General features: G+C 38.0%; 1 protein-coding gene across 2 annotated transcripts in view; it reads right to left on the reverse strand.

Moving 5' to 3' along the window:
- Window positions 1-10,738, reverse strand: part of ENPEP (glutamyl aminopeptidase) — an 82,825-nt gene extending 72,087 nt beyond the window's left edge. For both annotated transcript variants that reach the window (XM_065907270.1, XM_065907269.1), the window contains exon 1: window positions 9,861-10,738. In XM_065907270.1, the coding sequence (XP_065763342.1) occupies window positions 9,861-10,495 (635 nt within the window). In that variant the 5' untranslated portion in view covers window positions 10,496-10,738. The remainder of the gene's footprint in view (window positions 1-9,860) is intronic.
- Window positions 10,739-15,295: the final 4,557 nt, after the last annotated feature.

The following is a 15,295-nucleotide window of genomic DNA, read 5'->3' on the forward strand; positions in this document are numbered from 1 at the left end:
TATGAAACAAAGTAGACTGAAAATAGAGTCTATAACAAAAGACAAGGCATTTTATAATGATAGAGGATCAGTACAAGAAGAAACTATGGACCATAAAGAAGGCTGAGAGCCGAAGAATTGATGTTTCAAATTGTGGTGCTGGAGAAGACTCTTGGGAGTCCTTTGGACAGCAAGGAGATCAAACTACACAATCCTAAAGGAAATCAACCCTGAATATTCACTGAAGCTGAAGCTGAAGCTCCAATACTTTGGCCACCTAATGCAAAGAACTGACTCATTGGAAAACCGACTCTGATGCTGGGAAAGATTGAGGGCAGGAGGAGAAGGGGATGACAGAGGATGAGATGATTGGACAGCATCATCAACTCAGTGGACTTAACTTTGAGCAAACTCCAGGAGATAGTGAAAGACATGGAAGCCTGGTGTGCTGCAGTCCGTGAGGTCACAAAGAGTCGGACAAAAGTTAGCGACTGAAGAACAACACATATGAACCCATTATAGGAATACTTAAATATATAAAGCAAACAGTAACAGACAAAAGGAGAAATTGACAATAGTACAGTAATAAGTAAGGACTTGATCACATCACTTACATCAATGGACAGTCATTCAGATAGGATTGTTAGATAGAAAACCATTAAGAAATCAGTGATCTTAAATGACAGCTTGGACTAGTTGTGCTTAATATGTATCTGTAGGACGTTACATCCAAAAACAGTAGAAAACATTCTTTTCAAGAGTACATGCAATGTTCTCCAGGATGTTTGTTAGGCCACAAAACAAGTCTAAACAAATTTAAGAGGACAGAAATTATATTGAGCATTTTTTCTGACTACAGCATTATGAAACCATAGGTATCATTTACAGGAATAAAAATGAGAAAAAACACAAACAGGTGGAGACTAAAAAACATGCTACTAAAAAAAACCCCAATGTTTCAATCAGGAAATCAAAGAGGAAATCACAAAATACCTTGAGACAAATGAAAATAAAAACTATGTCGCAAAAACTGTTCTAAAAGAGAAGTTTATAGAAACACATGCGTACCTCAAGAAACAAGAAAAGTCTCAAATAAACAACCTGAAAGAAAAAGAACAGAGCCCAATGTCAGCAGAAAGAAGGAAATAATAAAGATCAGAAGGAAATAAATAGAAACCTAAAAAAAATAGAAAAGATCAATAAAACCAAGAGCTGTTCCTTGGAAAGATAAACAAAATTTATAAATGTTTAGCCAGATTCACCAAGAAAAAAGAGAGAGGACACAAATTAACAAAATAAGAAATGAAAGAAGAGAAAAATTATAACCAATATAACAGATTTAAAAACATGAGAGAGTATTATGAACAGCTATAAAGCATAAAGCAATAAATTGAACAACCTAGAAGAAATGGATAAATTTCTAGAGACATAGAATCTTCCAGACTGAATTAGAAACAAATAGACAATCTGAACAGACCAATTTAAAAAAACTCCTAGCAAACAAAAATCCAGGACTAGACAGTTTCACAGGGGAATTCTACCAGTATAGAATATATATATAGAGAGAGAAGAGTTAATATCTATCCTTCTCAAAATATTCTAAAAAAATTAAAGAGAAGGGAACACTTCCAAACTCATTCCACAAAGCCACCATTAATTTGATACTGAAAATAGGCGAAAACAGTACAAAAAAGAAAATTATAACCCAATATCTCAGATGAATATAGATATAAAAATCCTCAACAAAATATTAGCAAACTGAATTCAATAATAAATAAAAAAGATCAGACACTATCATCGAGTAGGATTTATTCTAGGGATGGAAGGATAGTTCAAGATCCATAAATCAATCAATGTGATACACCACATTGACAACAGGAATGCAGAAAATACAAATAATAAATGTTGGTAAGGATATGGAGAAAAGGGAACCCTTGTAGGACGTTGGAGGGAATGTAAATTGGTACATTTACCAATGTCACTGTGGAAAGCAGTATGGAGGTTCCTCAAAACAATAAAAATAGAACTACCATATGATCCAGTAATTTCAGTCCTGGGGATCTATCTGGAAAAAAAGTGAAAACACTAATTTGAAAAGATAGATGCACTTCAATGTTCATAGCCATGATATGAAAACAACCTAAGTGTCATCAACAAATGAATGGATAAAGATGATGTGGTGTATGTGTATACAGTGAATATTGCTCAACCACTGAAAAGAATGAGAGTGCTATTTGCAACAATATCCATAGACCTGAAGGGTATTATGCTTAATGGAGTAAGTCAGACAGAGAAAGACAGATATTGTGTTGTCACCTATATGTGGAATCTAAAAAATAAATAAATATAACAAAACAGAAACAGACTCAGATATAGAGAACAAGCTAGTGGTTACCAGTGGGAAGAGGGAGGCGGGGAGAAGTAAGATAAGGGGAGGGGATTAAGAGGCGTGAACCACTATGAACGAAACAGATGCTCAGGATATATCGTACAGCACAGGGAATATAGCCAATATTTTATAATAACTTTACATGGAATATCATCTGTAAAAATATTGAATCTCTATACTATAAACCTGAAGCTAATATTATAAATCAAGTATTCTTCAGTTTTTTAAAAAGGCCCTATTTGTATATGCTAAATTCCATCAGAGTTACTAAAGTTTTCTAAATATATGCAAATGTGAAAACAATGTATATGAGATAGCCGTACAAAACCATTTCAGACGGTGACTTCTTTGGAGAGGTGTTATTCAGTGATAAGAGCTTCTTTTTAAAATTAGATGAATTGTTTTGCAAATTTAATGGAAAAAGCCTGTCTAATCACAGTACGCTCAGGAGTAACTCTTGGGTATGTCTTGAATAATTACAATGCTAGGCAAAAGTGCTGAGGCAGACCATTTTTCTACAGGAGCCTCTCCATGTCATGTCACTTACTAGACCCAGCACATTAAAAATATAATTCTGTGTAGCCTGTTAGTTTTACAAAAGGGAAGGCATTCCTCTGACTTCTCTGAGTGTGGGAGATTAAGGTAACCTCAGAGAAAGCTGAAGGGAGAGGAAGTGATGATGCAAGCACCAAGCCGTTCACTTGGAATCAACTGAAAATAAAAACAACTGCTTGATGGCCTCATAAATCATCTGGCACACCGTTTCCAGGGAAGCCTGTCAGGCTACGTTCAGTAGTTTAATAACTTGAGCCAGCAAAGTGAACAGCAAGGTCTGAGTGAAAACTTAAACGAAGGACTTCTAATGCAGGTGAGGCAGCCACAACTAAATCACTGCAGACTTAGTACAGGGTTCCAGAATTAAGTACGGGAGCTGATCAGTGCAAAACAACCCATTTAGATTATTATCCAGACTCTAACCTATTTTTATGGCGGTTTGAACCAGTTAATTATTTTATTTTCCAATGGCTTTTTTTTCTAAGTGGAGGATACTTAAGTAAAATTTCTTTTTGTTTCTTTGCTTCCAACATAAAGGAAATTACTGTGCCTCCTGCAAAAAGTAAACAAGGCCTCCCCCCCCCCCAATCTGTTCTTTAGTGATAATGGGCATACCAATAACTTGACATATCAATCTAAGAATATAATGAATAAACCAACATACAGTTAAAATTTCAAGAGCAGAACTACAGTGAGTATACATATCCATGTGTGAGCATATCACACACATACACACACACACACCCATAATTATGACCATCCCACTGATTTCTTTTCTGCCGTGTTTCCACTTAACTCTTACATCTTTATCGCAAGCCCTAACCTTGTGCTTCAGATTTATTTATCCAAATGCCTTCTAGACATCTCTTCCTAGATATCTAACATTCAACACATCTGACACAAACTCATGGCCTTCCCTTCTAAACCTGGTTCTTCTATTTCTAATATCAGTGAAAGGTGGGCTATCAGATCAGACTTCTGGAGCATCCTTGATCTGTAACTTTAACTCATCTCTTCCCTATAGCCAGCTAGTCTGCCAATCCTGACTACGTTGCCTCCAGACTGTTTCCTTCATTGTATTCTCTTCTGTCTGTCCTGAAGTCGCTGTCCTACCTGATCTTTATCATCTCTTTCCTGGATACCTGCAGTTTCTCTCATATACTCATGTATAGATTTAGTTCTTTTCTCTCCATGTAAATAGTCATGGGTAAATAGTTAACATTTTCTGCATAATGCCTCTCATTAATTAGTTATCCTTACTTTTTTTCCCAATGGGTTTTCCAGACTTATCTCTAGTTAGCCTCTTCATATAAACCTCTCCTACAAACGTATTTCTTCTCCTTAATCTGCTTTTTTGACTTAGTGCCTTTCTTTTTTGCCTTCTTTTACCTTATTATCTGTCTCTGCCTATTGAAATCCCACCATTACATCAAAATTCAATCCCAGCAATACTGTTGTTGTTCAGTTGTGTCCAGCTCTTTGCAACCTCATGGACTGCCGCATGCCAGGCTCCCCTGGTCCTTCACTATCTCCCACAGTTTGCTCAAAGTCATGTCCATTGGGTCAATGATATTACCTGTCTCATCCTCTGCCAAAACCCCAGAAAACCCAAACTGAAAACTGTCCATCCTTCTTTAGGTTCTTGTTGTAATTCCTATCAATTCCAATGATTGTCAGTCCTTAAAGTATGAAGATGGCATTCCTAAGTCAAAAAAAAGAGATTTTACCAGCTCCTCTTGCCTTTGACATGAGATAGGGAGAAAAAGAAGCAAAAGAAGTTTTCCATGCTTAGTGGGGAAGTGAAGGCGTCGTTGGTGGAAAGTGGATTCCTCTACAGGAAAGGAGCTGTGGCGATGCAGTGGGTCCCAGAATTTGCCAGAGCACACTAGTTATGTGAGAGCCTACATGAAAATGCTTCTATACTATACATTCATTTAATAATAGTTAAGTTCTCTCTGTGGGCTAGGTAGTGAACAAGAGACACAGAGACCCCACTCAGGGGCCACAGACAATTCCACGGTCATGTGGTTGTGAAACTGCATACTATGGCTGCTTCTAGAGGTTTGCCATAAACTTTATCATATAAAAGTCTCTAAAAAGTCCCACCATTTAAAAAAAAAATCATTTTGTATTCAGTATTATTTCCCAAACAACTTTGGCCACAGAATAACTCCCCTGCTTTTTTCTGGCAATATCTATTAATGCCTTCATGCAACTAGAACTCTGTGGAACAGATAATTAGGAAATGCTGTGTAAGAGCAATCCAGATGTAGAGAAGGAAATGCTGAAGAGGTGAGTAGAGGGGAACTCTGAGAAGAGAATAACCGAGAATCCTATGTAACTGTTGAGAGTGTTAAGAGGGTTTAGTGGTGTGGGCAGGAAATCATTCCAAAGGTTTCAGTCCTTTGAAGTGGTTTTCCTCAGACCCAAAGGAACAGACCAGATGATAGAAAAAGTAGCTGTTAAGTTTCTCAAACTTTCTCCTCCCAAGCCTCACTACAACTCTGTCCCCAGTGAGATGGTATGGTTATTATAGCTAGGGAACTCTGAACTGGCTCTACCTTCTTCTCCAAGTCTCCATTTGCCTCTGAACTTTGACTGAAAGAAGCTCAGACAGTTGTCTCCTTTCTGTGAAGTCCAAGTCTCCGTTGTATTTACAGAAATCAAGTAATTTTGGTTATTATTGAGTGCACTTATGTTTAGTTTACACTGTGGTTCCAACAGTAATATCCCATACCACACATACTCAATCCCAGAGTTAATTTTACAATAAGGCAGAAAAGCTAGAAAATATAATCTTGACAGTATACATAAAAATGCATTACTCTGATGGCATTTGAAATTGTATAAGCATCAAATATTACAAAGTTCATTATGTGCTATGAAAGAATGGTGCTATTCCCCCTGAACTCACTCTTGTGGCTCTTCTCTGCATTTTGTATGAAACCCACTGGGGACCTGCATTGTCAAAACATTATTGAAAGAAAAGAAAGAAAACAATACACTTTTCTCATACGCTTGAAATATTTCATAATAAGAAAAACAAAAATTATTCCATTGAGCCTAAATGAGGTTACTGAGTATGTGCCAGAATCGTTCCAAAATCATGAATGCAGTACAGAACTGGCTGCATCCTGTGTAATGTGAGAGCCTCAACTGCTACCAATGAAAACAGACAAACTTGGGGACACCAGTCCTCCAAGGGAGCCTAACTGACCACTGGCCTTCCCCCCACCTTGCAGTCACTTAGTACTTCTGAGTATTTTCTCAACAGCTAAATTTCAAAATGTCAGCTCTCAAGTGTATATTATAAAATTAACTCATATGGTAAAATAATCCAAAGATTCAGAATGAATAATATATGTTAGCATATAGTAATTTTTATACGTATGAAATACATAACAGAAACTTATGGGTGGAACTGTGTTCCTTATTTTTTGGCCTTCCTATAGTGTATAGAATTTTTATAAAGTATTTTGATGGCTTTACTCAGATGCAATTTTTGTTGTTTTCACAACCCAAGAAGCAATTTTAAACTCTTAGCAATAATAATTTAAAAGTTTTGACTTGTTTTCACTTTATACTAACAGATTTTTAGAATCTCTTGAAGGTAGATGTTCTTTAGAAGTAAATATATCTTTAGATATTCCTTTTCCTCTCCCAAACTGCAAACACTTAAATCATTTTATTGTTAGTGAGACTCAGAGAAATAGGTACTTTATTAATTGTTTGTGGAAATGTAATTTGGGACATATTTTTGAAAGTCAGTTTGGAGATACATACATATACATAAGCACATGCACATGTGTTATATATGTGTAGATGTGTGTATATACACACACACACACATGTGCTCATACATACATGCTGCTGCTGCTGCTAAGTTGCTTCAGTCGTGTCCGACTCTGTGCGACCCCACAGACGGCAGCCCACCAGGCTCCGCCGTCCCTGGGATTCTCCAGGCAAGAACCCTGGAGTGGGGTGCCATTTCCTTTTACATAGTTTGAGTCAATTTCCTAAGAATTTTCCTATAGAAATATGAGAAAATATTATTCCTAGTTTTTTAAAAGGCTGTTTATTACATTTTATAGGTGTTTATAGGTAAAAAAAAGTGGGAGTGATTTAAGTGCCCAAATCTAATGGGAAAGTTGAATAAGTTACATTATATTCAGACCATGGACTATAGTGTATGCACTAAGTCATGTGCAGAAGAACACCAAATAAATGTTAAAGTGTTGATATATTGTAAAAACATGTTACACAACATTATATAAAGCATAATAATGCTATGTTTGTGTCCAGAAAAAAATGACTAGAGAACTATCTGCCTAAATACTAACAATTACTATACTTGAGTGATGGGGTTATAGATGGATTTTTCTAATAATTTTTTGATTCTCAAGTTTTCTGTAGTGAATGTCTCATTAATATATTTTATAAAATAACTAACAAAAATAAATGTTACAAGTTTCTTGACATATTTTTACTTTGACCCAGCAATTTTATTTTTCAGACTACATCCTAACATAAGGAAATACACTGTAAATACACTTACAAATGTACTTATAGCTATGTTCTTTCTGACTTGTTTATAGTAATAAAATACTGGAAGCTACTCAAATGTCTAGCAATAGTGAATTGGTTTTAAAAAATACTTTACAATATTCTAGTGGTTTCTGTCATACATTGACATGAATTAACCTAGATGCCCATCAGCAGATAAATGGATAAGGAAGCTGTGGTACATATACACCATGGAATATTACTCAGCCGTTAAAAAGAATTCATTTGAATCAGTTCTAATGAGATGGATGAAACTGGAGCCCACTATACAGAGTGAAGTAAGCCAGAAAGATAAAGAACATTACATCATACTAACACATATATATGGAATTTAGAAAGATGGTAACGATAACCCTATATGCAAAACAGAAAAGGAGACACAGATGTACAGAACAGACTTTTGAACTCTGTGGGAGAAGGTGAGGGTGGGATGTTTTGAGAGAACAGCATGTATATTATATATGGTGAAACAGATCACCGGCCCAGGTGGGATGCATGAGACAAGTGCTCGGGCCTGGTGCACTGGGAGGACCCAGAGGAGTCGGGTGGAGAGGGAGGTGGGAGGGGGGATCGGGATGGGGAATACGTGTAACTCTATGGCTGATTCATGTCAATATATGACAAAACCCACTGAAATGGTGTGAAGTAATTAGCCTCCAACTAATAAAATAAAATTTAAAAAAAAAAAGAAAAAAAAATAACAATGCATTCATTCAGTGGAATATTGCTCAATCTTTAAAATCAGATTCTTGAAAATATTTAATAAAGGGAAATGCTTATAATATATTCAGTTAAAAGGCATATGGATGGAGAGATATGTAGAGATAATTTAATTACAATTTTGATTACCTAAAAAAATTAGAATATACATTAGCATGTTAACAGGGCTTACCACTGGATGGTGAAATTATTTATACGTTCTTTTAATTTTCCTTTTTATAATTTCTATGCTTTCAACATTTGCAATTTTTATAAACAGAAAAATATGTAAACAATAAAGAAGCTTGTTTTATTGCTAGTACTATTAATATATGCTATCTATATAAACATGATCCCTCCAAATATTTTTTCAAACTATCATTTCTAGTCTACTCAGTTTAATACTATTCCACACAATAAGAATGTTTAAATATTTTATTTTAATCCCTTGGTCTTTCTGATAAAAAACAGGAAGCATTTTGATCAAAAGATTTGCTTTGCACTATAAAATGTTTCAAACAACATAGGAAAGGGATATTCAGAGGGCTGGCCTTAAACTTTCTCTAAACAGGTATATAAGGTTTCTTTTCCTTTTTTTTTTTAGAATGTAAATACTTTGTATTGTATATACCAAATTTGATTGATTATCAGATATTTGCTTATATGTTTGTAGTTGCCAACCTTATTTTCAGTTGCCAAATTTTAAGGTTTCTTCATTATTCATTTGTTCAGAATCTAAGGAGGTAAACGTCAAAACAGTTTCAAGTTCAGTGGTACCTCAGGTGTAACCATCCTCTCTGATGCAAGAACCATACCCACAGGGTGAAGGTTTTTTTAATTCATTGAGAGAATTTATGTCTTTGACATAGGTCTAAGTAGTAGCCTCTAACTAAATGAAAGACAAGTAACTATTTGTCTCAAGAAATGCAAATATATATACAGGTATACTTGAAGGGCTCTGTGTGGGGGGATATTTTTATGTCCTTAATTGCTTAATATATCTTTTTTGTCACAAAAGACTTAGCATAACTACTGTATGCTGCATGGTAGATAATAAGCCTAAAGATTTATCCATGTGCTACTACTGATGCATGGACTCAATGAGTATTTATCGAGTAAAACATAGTTCTGGCCATATGAGATTAAAAAAACAGCCGTACCTTTCTTAAGTGAAAACACAAAGACAGTTACATGAATTTTATATACTCTTTCAATGTTTAGTCTCCAATAAAACAAAAAATTATAATTGATATTTATTGATTTTCACTTAAATTTAGTGTGATATCATTTTAAAAGTTCAGCTTAAAATCATTGCCAAATAGCCCACAAATGTCACCAGTGAAAGTTACCAAAAACACTTATTTTTAAAGTTTCAGGTAGTTATATAAATATTAAGAATAAAATGCAGTATATTATGATTTTTCCTGATGAAAAAAAAGGACTTACACTGATTTTTTGGACTCCATGCAGCTCATTCAATAGTTTCAAATTTTGTGATAGGCTTTGAAAACACAACCGGGCGAGTTTTTGCTTCCAGAGTAACAGGCAGAAACGCAGTCAAGTTTAGATAAAGATCAGGCCATGAAAATAACTGAAAGGTGAAAAGAGGAAAGGAAGAGAAACGGGAAGCAAAGATAAAAGCTTTGGAAAAACAAAGCAAAAAAATTTTTTTTACTTGGTTTGTCCTTTCTCCACGTATGTCGTTCTGTAAAATCCCACGAGCGAGCCGTTCAGCCAGCCGGCGAACTCCATGATCAGGTGGTAGGGACCCTCGCCAGCGCTGGGAGCGAGCTCTTCCTCTGCTTCCACCACCACATATTCCTGCTTCTTGTATTCGAAGCACCGCCTGACTTGAACCTGCTCCCCAGACGGCCTCCGCAGCACCGGGAGCTTGGTGATCCTCGTCTCCCGGAGATGTAGCCACAGGTAGCGGGTGCGAGAGCTCACGTTGATGGAGATGTCCACGCTGCCCGTGTACGTGTCCTCCTCCATCAGGGGCTTCACCTCGAGGTCGTAGTGCACCGGGCTGATGAAGTCCGGCAGCCGGAAATCTTTCCAGCCTCCGCTTTCATCCTCACTGGCCGGGCAGACCCCCTGGTCCTGTGGAGGGCTGGTAACGGGAGGCAGGTGGGAAGGAGCCTGGGTCGTGCTCTGTTCAGTCTCTGTAGAGTCACACGATCTGGTCAAACCCACAGAAAGTCCTACAATCACTCCGACAGCCACCACCACTGCGCAGATAATGGCCACATGTTTCGTCTTAATGCAGTATCTCTTAGAGCCTTCCCAAGATGATCCCTCCTCCAAGATCATTTTTGTTTCCAAAATCAAATGTTACACATGAAAGGATGTTAAATTTAACTAACTAACGTCAGCAGTCCTTTTCCAGTTGGAAGTAATTCCCTGGTTTGGCAGCCTGCTTTCGCCTTTCGCAAACCTCTCTCTGGCTTCTTGCGTCTTTTCCTCTGCCTTCACGTTCCCACTAGCCACAGGATGAATGTGGAAACAAGGGGGTGGAGTAAGGACTCCAGAAGAGGGGCTGAGCTGGAGGAAGAAGGCTGACGAGAACATTGTCACGGCTCCTCTTATAAACAACGCATCCCTCACCCCACCCCTCCTGCGCTGGAGTGAGTTAAATATAAAACAGGGCTTAGCTTATCAGCCAAGGGGAGGATGATCTTTTGCCAAAGCTCTGTCAGCAGCTTTCAGGGAGAGAGCATTTGGGAAAGAGGTGTGCTTGTGATAGAAAAATTCAACCTTTGCCACTGAGTCACAATGTCAGTGTGTCTCAGTCACAATCTCAGTTTGTGCGCTGTGTGCACAATCTCTCACTCCTAGTCAAAGCGCTTCTTGAATTTCAGCTATTTTTCAGGTAACTTGCTAAAGAAGCTGTGTTTTTTTTTTCATTTTTTTCCCCTCATGTAAGCATTCAGATTCTGTCTTTTGCCAAAGCTAGATCCTAGAATTCGGTGCTCAGTATGATACATAAATTCAGGGACCATGTAAGTACTCAGTAAATATTTCTTGAATTGGTGGATTAACAAAACATGGCCAGGTCACCATAAATCAGTTGATGCTGGATAAAAGAAGGAAACATGAGACATTAATCAAAGCAATACTGGAGCTGAAATGCTTAAAAATAAAAAAAGAGAAAGGGAATGGGTTGAAAGGACAGAAGGATAAGGAAGATAAACTTGTTAGCTTAGATAACTAAACTATGTTAAACAGGTCTGGTCTCAGTGAGATTGAATTTAACCTTGAGTATGGTAGATGACATTTGCAGCAGAATCCAGATGCAAAACTTGGCCTTTTAGAAAGATCTGTTATCTGCCCAAACCTATTGCCTATATATGAAAAGGTCAAGATAATGAAAATCACAATAATTGACTCCCACTGTTGTGAGTACCTAAGATGTATATACACCCAAGCCTTCTCTAATAGTAACAGTACAATCACAAGTACAAAAATCTGAGAGCTTTCTACATGCCAGGCAGTGTACTAGGTACTTTAAAGAAGATCTGTCTTACAAACAACTCCATAAGATTGGTACTATTACAATGCCCATTTTAGAGACAGAAAGACTGGCATTCAAAGAGGTTAAGTCATTTGCTCAAGGTCACAGAATTGAAGTTAGAACTCAGGCTGTCTGAGTCCAAAATCCAAATATCTAATTATACTGCCTCTCTTCTCTGAAGAGGAAAAATATTTAAGGGTTAAATAACTAGGAAAAACTTGGTCAGTATTTCCCAACGGACAATCCATGGATATTAACAGATATACTTGCAAAGCAGGCAACTCTGGGGTAGATAAATTTAAGAGCATTCTTTCATTACCTTCCATTCTTACAGGGCCTCCAGGTTGCATTACCATCTCACCGTGAGTCTCCCAGACATTTCTGCCCTTAGTTAATGAGAAAGCTTTGGTTTGGTGAGGTACCTTTTGGGGCAGTCTTGAAGGTCTTCTGTTCCTTGAAACACACTCTGAGGGTCTTGTGTTCCACACTCTGAGAAATGCTACCCTAAACGGTTCCAAATTATAAACACACAGAAAAAAAGAGAAGATTTTAAGAATGAAAGGGTCCATTTTGCTCTGTACATTTCTATCGTTTTCATAAAAATAGTAGTAAAAGAAATAAAGGGGAGAGGGTATATTTTTCTAAATTATAGATACACCTTGTCATTTATTAATTTCACATTCTGAAGCAATCCTAAACTTTTAAAATTATAGTATGTTCAGCTTTGGTAAGTCAACTTCCTGAATTTTAGACTCTAAAAAAAATCCCTTTTTTTAATCAGAAAGATCATCTGATATTTCACTAAATGTTTTAGAAATAATTTTGATGTGTTCTCCATAAATTAAAAGGAAGATGTAGAATAAATTTATCTCAGCATAATGACTGAAAATGAAAAGGAAAAACATTTGGAAGGATGTACATAAAATTATATTAAACTGGAAGCATTTTTTAAAAAAATCTCAGCTGAAGTCTTAAACACAGCTAAAACTCTTGAACTTAATCTTGTCTAGAAAGATAGCAGTCTTATCACCAGCTCACATGTTTGGGCTAAACTGAACAAAGAGGGTAATATACCTTTGAAATAAGTTACACTTCAGGGGAATTGAGAATGGCCACCTGAAATTAAGTATCTCAGGGTTCCCAGGTGGCTCAGTGGTAAAGAATCTGCCAGCCATTGCGGGAGCCATAGGAGATGCAGATTTGATCCCTGGATCAGGAAGATTCCCCTGAAGAAGGAAATAGCAACCCACTCCAGTATTCTTGCCTCGGAAATCCCATGGACAGAGGAGCTTGGTGGGCTACAGTCCATGGGGTCTCAGAGTAGGAAAAGACTGAGCACACACGCATCAAATGTCTCTCCTACTTTGCCTGAAATCCATAAGGAATTCATTATTTAAATGCATTTTTTTTGTTAGAAGAAATAAAATAACTTAAATCCACGTAGTGTGTGTGCACACATCCATAAACTTTTAGTCTAAGGCCCAGTTCTAGCCACAACATCTAGTAAGATGGTACTAATAAGTACCAGCCTAAAAGAGCCGCCTACATCCATTGAAGGGTTCACGTCTTACCCATATCAGCGTATTGGGGTTGCCTAATGTGCCTGATGTGATAGAGGTAAAGGGTCCAGCCAGGCAAGTTGGAGTAGCAGAGCCAGCAGGTGCACTAAACACATTTAGGGTCAACACACTTGGGTTTACCAAACATAAAGCCCCAGCTTTCATAATTAGTAACGCTGCAGTCTGCTGCAGCAGTGCCTGCTCACCTTCCTCTCCCTGACACTGGAATGTGGAGTCTGTGGCAGGAGACTCTTGATCTTGAACGCCCTTATTCCAGATCCAATCCACAGTAAAGGTCAAGGTAGCCACTAGCAGAACAGAGAGAGAGAATCTGCTCCTGCAATAAGATCAACAAACCATCATAGGCACTCACCTAGATTAAACAGTTTATATTGACTAATCTTGTGTCAGAGAGTCTTCATTACATATAATTAATTTGAAAAGGCTACCTCCAGTCAGTTTCCATTTAGGTTCAAGCCAGTGGAGTGAATGAATGCACAGCTGTTCATTGTAGACCCTAGATCACACTATCCCTCCCCCACAGCTTTTGACAATGGGTGTTATCAGCTTGTATCCCAAGTACAAATACAATCTTCCAAATATGACCTCCGTAAATGTTCATTGATTGCTTGTTGAATAAACAAATGGATGGATAAATAAAAAGGAGGAAAAAGACTCCAAGAATCCAGAATGGGAAGGGTCAGTGGACATAACATAGCAGAAATGTTGAGGTAAACTCAGTTCATATTCCAAGAATGACTGTAAAGGAATTCCTTGGAGGTGAGGGCTTGAAAAACATTCCTGCATCTTGAGAAGATGAGCAACTTCTTGGCTAATTCCTTCCCACAGCAGGTAGATTGACGCAGGAGACTCAATACTGAATCATGCTTAGTTGTTCAGTCATGTCCAACTCTTCATGACTCCATGGTCTATAACCTGCCAAGCTCCTCTGTCCATGGGCTTCTCCAGGCAAGAATACTGGAGTGGGTCGCCATTCCCTTCCCCAGGGCATCTGCCCAACCCAGGGATCAAATTCAGGTCTCCTGCATTGCAAGCAGATTCATTACCATCTTAGCCACCAGGGAAATCCATAATAACTGCATACACAGTGTGTACCCCACGACCCCACCCCCCACCCCCCGCCCTGCCTTTTCATTTGGAGCTTCAGTTTAAAGCTCTTCTGTTCAGTTCAGTTCAGTTCAGTCGCTCGGTTGTGTCCGACTCTTTGCGACCCCATGAACCACAGCATGCCAGGTCTCCCTGTCCATCACAAACTCCCGGAGTTTACCCAAACACATGTCCATGGAGTCAGTGATGCCATCCAGCCATCTCATCTTCTGCCATCCCCTTCTCCTCCTCCCCCCAATCCCTCCCAGCATCAGTGTCTTTTCCAATGAGTCAACTCTTCACATGAGGTGGCCAAAGTATTGGAGTTTCAGCTTCAGCATCAGTCCTTCCAATGAGCACCCAGGACTGATCTGCTTTAGGATGGACTGATTGGATCTCCTTAGAGTCCAAGGGACTCTCAAGAGTCTTCTCCAACACCACAGTTAAAAAGCATCAATTCTTCAGTGCTCAGCTTTCTTCACAGTCCTACTCTCACATCCATACATGACCACTGGAAAAACCATAGCCTTGACTAGACGGACTTTTTTTGGCAAAGTAATGTCTCTGCTTTTTAATATGCTATCTAGGCTGTTCATAACTTTCCTTCCAAGGAGTAAGCGTCTTTTAATTTCATTGCTGTAATCACCATCTGCAGTGATTTTGGAGCCCCCAAAAATAAAGTCTGACACTGTTTCCACTGTTTCCCCATCTATTTCGCATGAAGTGGCTACTGGATCTTCTGTGTCTCTTGGCTGCTATCAGCTCACCTAAAAACTAGGAGCATCTCCAGAAATACTGTCAGCAATTTACACTACAGTGTGATTATTTAACTGACTCTCTTGTTAGTCAATGAAAACTGAATGTTTGTTCCTGTTCAGGAAAGCAACAAACAAAAATGGCAAGATAGAATCATACTGGATGGAAGAAGCAGAA

Source organism: Muntiacus reevesi, chromosome 16 (genome assembly GCF_963930625.1).
Source record: "Muntiacus reevesi chromosome 16, mMunRee1.1, whole genome shotgun sequence".
Lineage (NCBI taxonomy): Eukaryota > Metazoa > Chordata > Mammalia > Artiodactyla > Cervidae > Muntiacus > Muntiacus reevesi.